At 42.3% G+C, this 8,867-nt stretch overlaps 1 protein-coding gene across 1 annotated transcript in view; it reads left to right on the forward strand.

Annotated features, from left to right (window-relative positions):
- Positions 1-7,662, forward strand: part of LOC110505153 (BTB/POZ domain-containing protein KCTD8) — a 62,792-nt gene extending 55,130 nt beyond the window's left edge. Inside the window, exon 2 of the mRNA XM_021584177.3 lies at positions 4,560-7,662. Within this exon, the coding sequence (XP_021439852.1) occupies positions 4,560-5,059 (500 nt within the window). The 3' untranslated portion in view covers positions 5,060-7,662. The remainder of the gene's footprint in view (positions 1-4,559) is intronic.
- Positions 7,663-8,867: the final 1,205 nt, after the last annotated feature.

Here is an 8,867-nt window from a genome sequence, read left to right on the forward strand (position 1 = left end):
CAGCAGGACAATGACCCTAAGCATATTGTTAAAGCAACACTCGAGGGGTTTAAGGGGAAACATTTAAATGTCTTGGAATGGCCTAGTCAATGCTCAGACCTCAATCCAATTGAGAATCTGTGGTATGCCTTAAAGATTGCTGTACACCAACGGAACCCATCCAACTTGGAGCTGGAGCAGTTCTGCCTTGAAGAATGGGCCAAAATCCTAGTGGCTTGATGTGCCAAGCTTATACAGACATACCTCAAGAGACTTGCAGCTGTAATTGCTGCAGAAGGTGGCTCTACAAAGTATTGACTTTGGGGGTGAATAGTTATGCACGAGACGGAGTCTACAACCCACACAAGTGGCTCAGGTAGTGCAGCTCATCCAGGATGGCATATCAATGCGAGCTGTGGCAAGAAGGTTTCCTGTGTCTGTCAGCATAGTGTCCAGAGCATGGAGACACTACCAGGAGACAGGCCAGTACATCAGGAGACGTGGAGGGGGCCGTAGGAGGGCAACAACCCAGCAGCAGGACCGCTACGTCCGCCTTTGTGCAAGGAGGAGCAGGAGGAGCACTGCCAGAGCCCTGCAAAATGACCTCCAGCAGGCCACAAATGTGCACGTGTCTGTTCAAACGGTCAGAAACAGACTTCATGAGGGTGGTATGAGGGCCCGACGTCCACAGGTGGGGGTTGTGCTTACAGCCCAACACAGTGCAGGACGTATGTCATTTGCCAGAGAACACGAAGATTGGCAAATTCGCTGGCGCCCTGTGCTCTTCACAGATGAAAGCAGGTTCACACTGAGCACGTGACAGAGTCTGGAGACGCCGTGGAGAACGTTCTGCTACCTGCAACATCCTCCAGTATGACCGGTTTGGCGGTGGGTCAGTCATGGTGTGGGTTGGCATTTCTTTGGGCGGCTGCAGAGCCCTCCATGTGCTCACCAGAGATAGCCTGACTGCCATTAGGTACCGAGATGAGATCCTCAGACCCCTTGTGAGACCATACAGTGCCTTGCGAAAGTATTCGGCCCCCTTGAACTTTGCGACCTTTTGCCACATTTCAGGCTTCAAACATAAAGATATAAAACTGTATTTTTTTGTGAAGAATCAACAACAAGTGGGACACAATCATGAAGTGGAACGACATTTATTGGATATTTCAAACTTTTTTAACAAATCAAAAACTGAAAAATCATCAGGAGCATGCCCAGGCGTTGTAGGGAGGTCATACAGGCACGTGGAGGCCACACACACTACTGAGCCTCATTTTGACTTGTTTTAAGGACATTACATCAAAGTTGGATCAGCCTGTAGTGTGGTTTTCCATTTTAATTTTGAGTGTCACTCCAAATCCAGACCTCCATGGGTTAATAAATTGAATTTCCATGGATAATTTTTGTGTGATTTCATTGTCAGCACATTCACCTATGTAAAGAAAAAAATATTTAATAAGAATATTTCATTCATTCAGATCTAGGATGTGTTATTTTAGTGTTCCATTTATTTTTTTGAGCAGTGTATTTTAAATTCCAGGTTGTAAAGGCAACAAAATAGGAAAAATCCCAAGGAGGTAAATTCTTTCGAAAGCCACTGTAATTACATTCATGATTTCTTACTCCAAATGGGCGGCAGTTTGTGTGCAAAGTATATGATTACTGTGAGAGTAGTTTCTAAATGTACCATAGTATTATGTCTCTGCCCCTCTCTCCACCTCTCTCTCTTCATCTCCTTTGTAATAAGCCGCCATATTGTCAGTCCGCTAGGGCCTGTTTTTATGCATTACCTGTGTTACCATTTACTGTAGTTATTTAGTAAATAAATAATTACACCAATTTGTGTAGTACTGAATCAAGGAAGGCTGGGTTTTTTGCAGATGCAGGAGGTTACGACTGTTCAAAATCATGATACGAGGTTATAATTAATACGTTGACTGTTTTATGGATGTGATAGGTAAAGACCTTTAGTCTTTAATTCAGGAGATGGTAACTCTTTAAATAACGGCTCTCGTGCTGCCCCCCAATCCTAATGAGTTAATTGTTACATGATTAATTTAAATCAGGTAACAATTAAACATAGTTAGTTGACTAAATGAATAACAGTCATTAGATAAGGGCGGCAGGGTTGACTAGTGGTTAAAGCGTTGGAGTAGGAACCAGAAGGTTGCGAGTTCAAACCCCTGAGCTGACAATGTACAAATCTGTTGTTCTGCCCCGAACAGGCAGTTAACCCACTGTTCCTAGGCTGTCATTGAAAATAAGAATTTGTTCTTAACTGACTTGCCTAGTTAAATGAAGGTAAAAAAAATGAAAGTAAAGTCATGACAGTAGCCAGTATGTAAAACAATCACATATTAAAAAAAATACACAAGTGAACACTTTCAAAATAGCCACTATCCACTAACACTACTGCCCATGCACACATTCTTATTCTGAAAACTGGAAAGAATCTACCTGTGTAGTCTACCTGCTATTAATTATAGTCACCCAAACCATTCTGTAATTTCATTTGACTCTGCTGATAAAGCTATGTTGACACTATTCTTTTAATACTGCAATGTGGTTTCGATTGAGTCGCGTCCCTAAGACTTATTGAGATAGGGTGCCAAGAACCATCCCACACAAAAGCACAGTGTCACGTTTGTCATAAGGATCAGACCAAGGCACAGCGTGGTATGTGTACATTCTCTTTTAAATGAATGAACAAAAACAACAAACAACCAAATGAAACGTGAAGCTATACAAACTAGTGCTGACAGGCAACCAAACATAGACAAGATCCCACAACTAACAATGGGGAAAATGGCTACCTAAACATGATCCCCAATCAGAGACAACGACAAACAGCTGTCTATGATTGGGAACCATACCAGGCCATCATAGACATACAAAACCCCTAGATGACAGAAACCCTAGACATACAACAACTAGAGTACCCACCCTAGTCACACCCTGACCTAACCAAATATATATAGAAAAACAGAGAATCTAAGGTCAGGGCGTGACACATTGTTGAATGCCAACTGTCTCGGTGAGTTAGTAATCCTTGGATGGCACACTTTCCCTACGGACCCTAGTCAAAGGTAGTGCACTACTGTATACAGAGAATAGGGAGCCACATATGACGTGCCTTTGTCAAACAAGATGAAAAAAAGGAGAAGAACTCAATGGTAGGGCCTTACTCCTTGTATGATATGCTATTTATCTAATGGAGTCACATTTTCTCCTCTGATGTACTGGCTCCCTAACTCTAAAGTCCCTCTATTAGCTTGACTTTAGTTGTCTAAGCATTGAGAGTAGCAAGTTATTCATGCTCTATTTTCAAATCAAATGGGAGACAGTCGGACAGAACATTCTCCGTTTTAAAGGCCCAGGGAACGTTCTAAATTGGTTTTGATTTCTACTGACCCTCTGCAGTCTATTGCATTATTTTTTTCTTCCATTCGTGCCACTGAGTGTAGAGAAAGACAGAAAAATGGAACCTGGCACTGATTCGATTCAACTTTAAAAAATTGCTGTGGGGGGGGGGGGGAATAGAGATACAGCATGTGTGCGCACGAGTGTGTGTGTCAGAGATAACGAGATCTGTCTCTATCACTACTGTAAATCCCAGAGGTAGAAACATCTCTGTCCACACAAAGGAACTGCATTGTGGGAAGAGTAATCTAGGATCTACATATGTAATTGGTTTCCGTGGTGGAGGCAGTCATTGTGAATGATGTTTGGCGTCCTTGGGGTCTTGGCTACTGTTGCTATTAGTGAGATAGTGAACCAAAGTGGAAGCCTTGAAGTACAATGCCTTTGAGGTGCATCACTGATTTACAGCCTGCATGTGTTTGCTAATACGGGCTTGCAGCGGCCCACCAGAAACCCAGGGCTGGCTGACATTTGAACACAAGCCATATCAGCTATTGTGAATGTAGATCATTTATGCGTTTTTGTTTATTCTGCAGTGGGTAGGGGGGTGTAGAAGCATTTTTTTATTCATATTTCAATTAAATGTTATGGGCATATTGTAGAATCGACATAATAGAAATGATGCCTCTAGTTCTGATGCTATAAAACCAGGGGTCAGATTCAGCCAAACTCATTCCACAAAAACCCTGAGCTGTGGAATATCACAAAATACTAATGCTGCAAAAAGGCCCCATTTCACTTGAATCAAAATGAGTTATTTGTAAACGTGAATATTGTTTTTATGCAGATTTCAGAATATTTACACGAAAATCTGTAGCCAATTGAATGGAAACCTAGCCACTGACAAGGATTTTATGCTGGGTGTTGAGATGCGTTAGCCTTCTTACTGTAACCAGAGAGAGAGAGAGAGAGAGAGAGAGAGAGAGAGAGAGAGTGAGAGCGCGAGCGCGAGCGAGTACCTAGCACAACTGACTCAACTGCTCAACTAATCACCAAGATGAATTAGGTGTGCTTGTACTCTAACAGAACATAAGTGGAACGGCTATGGCACTGAAGGAGAAATTTGGGGGAAATGGCAGCATGACATACACAGGTGCTCTTTACTCCAGTTGTCTCAACATGTGACTGACCTTGTCTCTCTGCTGTGTGTTTGGCAGGGCCGGCATCGAAGATCATCTCCCCCAAGCAGGACTGTGAGGAGCGCCAGAAGGACAAACTGGGCACCGACAAGGGCAGCGAGAGCGGCACCTCCCTCAACGAACTCTCCACCTCCAGCTCCGAGACCCACTCTGAGGCCACCTCGCCCCAGGACGGCCCCAACTTGGGTGGGGGAGGCGGCGGGGGATCCATGGCCCCCTGCGGAGCCCTCCAGTCTGTCTCTCGGCAGCCCAGCACCCTCACCCTTGGGCGGCCCTCCAAGAAGGGCTCGTCAGTGCAGTGGATGCAGCTGCCAGATAAGCGACGCAACAGCGAGCTCTTCCAGTCGCTGATGGGGCGTGAGGGCGGCCTGAGCAGGAAGAAGAACACGGAGAGACCCAGCGCAGAGGAAGAGATGAAGCAGTGCATACAGGACTTTAACAACATCAAAATCCCACAGGCTTTCCCCGAGCGCAAGCGGCAGTGGCAGTCCGAACTACTCCAAAAGTACGGTCTATAGGGACCCTTTTCTATCACCATGCCACAAGCAGTAGTCATTTAATTTGGATTCCCTCCATTTGGCTGGTTTTAAGTGCTATGATTAATTCTAAAATGTCTTCCAGTTCAAATGAAGTTAAAAGGATGATCAACAAACTGTTTTTGTGAGGGGAGGCACAAGGTTAGTAAGCACATGCATTTCTGGGGCACATGTTAAAAGAAGCACAGCAGAACTCCCCTTTACCGGTATGTTGTCTCTTCAGTTCTAGATTGCATTGGAGATTACGTTTGAAACAATATGCCTATGTGAACAGTATATGACTACTGTACATTTGTCCAGTTTATTAGGTACACCACCCGTTCACAAAAATGGTTCGCTCCTACAGACAGCAAGTCAGGTGGCTGTGGTATGCTATATAAAGCATGCAGACATGCAAAGAGGCATTCAGTTACTGTTCGACTGACTGTTCGAATGGGCAAAATACAGTTGAAGTCAGAAGTTTACATACGCCTTAGCCAAATACATTTAAACTCAGTTTTTCACAATTCCTGACATGTACTCCAAGTAAGAATTCTCTGTCTTAGGTCAGTTAGGATCACCACTTTATTTTAAGAATGTGAAATGTCAGAATAATAGTAGAGTGAATGATTAATTTCAGCTTTTATTTCTTTCATCACATTCCCAGTGGGTCAGAAGTTTACATACACTCAATTAGTATTTGGTAGCATTGCCTTTCAATTGGTTAACTTGGGTCAAACGTTTTGGGTAGCCTTCCACAAGCTTCCCACAGTAAATTGGGTGAATTTTGGTCCATTCCTCCTGACAGAGCTGGTGTAACTGAGTCAAGTTTGTAGAACTCCTTCCCCGCACACGCTTTTTCAGTTCTGTCCGCAAATTTTCTATAGGATTGAGGTCAGGGCTTTGTGATAGCCACTCCAATACCTTGACTTTGTTGTCCTTAAGCCATTTTGCCACAACTTTGGAAGTATGCTTGGGGTCATTGTCCATTTGGAAGACCCATTTTTGACCAAGCTTTAACTTCCTGACTGATGTCTTGAGATTTTGCTTCAACATAACCACACAATTTTTCATCCTCACCAAGCCATCTATTTTGTGAAGTGCACCAGTCCCTCCTGCAGCAAAGCACCCCCACAATATGATGCTGCCACCCCCGTGCTTCACGGTTGGGATGGTGTTCTTCGGCTTTCAAGCCTCTCCCTTTTACCTCCTAACATAATGATGTTATGGCCAAACAGTTGTATTTTTGTTTCATCAGACCAGAGGACATTTCTCCAAAAAGCATGATCTCTGTCCCCATTTTTTTAACCTTAATTTAAACTAGGCAAGTCAGTTAAGAACAAATTCTTATTTTCAACGACAGGCTAGGAAGAGTGGGTTAACTGCCTGTTCAGGGGCAGAACGATAGATGTGTACCTTGTCAGCTCGGGGATTTGAACTTGCAACCTTTCAGTTACTAGTCCAACACTCTAACCACTAGGCTACCCTGCCTAGTGGTTATGTGCAGTTGCAAACCGTAGTCTGGCTTTTTTTTTATTAATTTTTTATACCCATACTAGATGGGTGTACCTAATAAACTGGTAACTGAGTGGATATTTCCATTATATGACACATTCAGTGTCAGTGGATTGAAATTGTTGTGAATGCAGATGACTGTTTACAAATAAGAAAACATAGATAAACTGTATACCGCTAAAGACTGAAAGTACATTATTCTCTCTGTAGATAATTAAGTGTTCAACATGTGAATTGTTTAAGAAGTTTGTAAATCCACATAGTGGAAAGAGGGGAAGATGTCCATTCAGTATCTACCATGGACGTCCTTTGTGTTTACTGTTGTTGTCCATGGTCAATATGTGCGTAATGACATTTATTGCTACTTTTCTATTCTACAATAAAAATATATCATGTTATGACACTTTTTAGTCCAGGACCAGGCTTAATCAGTGTCTGGGAAACCAGCTTTTTATGTATAAATCTCTCGGTGCTGGGCTAAAAAAAGGGGAACACAATTGTCTTACAATGACTAGATAGAGGCTGGTTTAGTCATATTTTACATCAGGATTTGAACCTTGGGGAAAGTCATCCAATCAAAAACAATGGTTGGAGCAGCACAGGTTTTTGGAAGTGTTGGTAGAGAACCACAGTAAATGTGGTGTGCTAAAGACAGAGCCGTTGCTGCAGTGTTAACCCCAAGCCGTTTTTCTGTTGCTCACCCAATAACTTTTATGAAAAATCACTGAAAAAATTGGATTATTCAGCAATGGAAGACTGTTTTTGTAAGTCTCTGTTTGTTGCCGCTTAACGAGGAAAAAGCTGCTGGCCATTTTCATGAGTTTCCTACTTCCCCCAAAGATCTGAATTGGAGATCAGGAGCTTTTCAATTATAACGGAGGTTAACATGCCTTGATGCTCTGTTTTGAGGCAATGCACATTGTCAAGGCTATCTATTTTTGCTCTGCAGAGGTACATTAAGATCTGTGTATTATATCAGGTGGCCAGTATACGCCAGTTTGTTTGATAGTGTACAGCACATTTTCAAGGTGAGATGTTTTGTTTTAAAGACATTTAATGCATTCAATAAAATATGTTATTAACTAGAGGAACTACAAGATTTCCTTCAACACATTTTTCAGACATAGTGTACAACCCAATTACGAATCCCTTACCATGAGCACATAGCAAAAACAAACCCAAGCTTAGTAAATTGAAGAAAACGCAACTCACCAAATTTCTTTGACAGATGGAAAATGTGGTGGCAAATTACATGAACACTTTGACTGCTTTGCGTTTGCTCTTTGAATGAGAAGAAAATGAGCATCAGAGACTCTTAAAACATGCTTCACTGAGTTTAACCCTGCTTGTCTAAATTGTCTCGATCCATGGTGCTGAAATGATCATGCAGTTAGTCTCAAATGAAATTGCTGTGTATCACAACAACATTTAGCAGGTGAAATTCTCTTCTCTGCCAGGGACAAAACTTGTCAGAAAATGGAAATGTGAACAATGTTTTTAGATAATTGATTATTTCACTGATAGTTGAAGCAAAACTGAAACTGTCTGATTCGCTCAGAAACCAGTAATGTGGCATGATTTCCAATAAAAACAGCTTTGATCCATCTCTTGCAATCAGGGCTCATCTACAAGAGGTCGGTAAGAGGCCCCAGTTGAATATATTCGAACGGAAAATAAAAGACGAAGATTTGCTGGCATTGTTAGCATTGTTTCCATGGTAATGCAGGAAAGTGGATGGACTCTCCAAACATAATGACAGCCACCCACACTGGGGCAGATAGTGCTGGTTGATGTATGCATAGGCAAGAATTTTACATTCTGAAGTCCATGTAAACTAACACAACAGTTATTATTTAACCACGGAGAGAAAATTGCAGAGACATTATGAGTCTCTCTTGAATCCATTATCGCTGTGTGGGACTGCCAAGGCCATGCGCAAGTCCCAGTGGAATGTATCATTCTGCTTTTTGAAAATCTAGTTCTCACTGGGATTTTATTTAAGGAATTAGATCTGTCAATAGAGGATTGACCATTTGACAAGACCGAGGGGGGGGGGGGGGGGAGTTATTAGGGAGTTATTAAACTAATTGACTCGTTTTGGGGGGGGAGCTCAATGTGCCGTTTCTCTAGAGAGAAATCAAATCATGCAGGAGAAAAACTTAGTCAAGAACTATGTGGGACGCTGGACTGATTGGAAGTTGTAGTTTTCATTATTCAAATATTCAACCTAGATAAGGACAGAAATGTGGTAATTAACTACAATAAAAGCCAGAATATGGGTTTGCGTTCAGGCTAG

This window comes from Oncorhynchus mykiss, chromosome 25, assembly GCF_057628025.1.
Source record: "Oncorhynchus mykiss isolate SJ-2025 chromosome 25, ASM5762802v1, whole genome shotgun sequence".
NCBI classification, from domain to species: domain Eukaryota; kingdom Metazoa; phylum Chordata; class Actinopteri; order Salmoniformes; family Salmonidae; genus Oncorhynchus; species Oncorhynchus mykiss.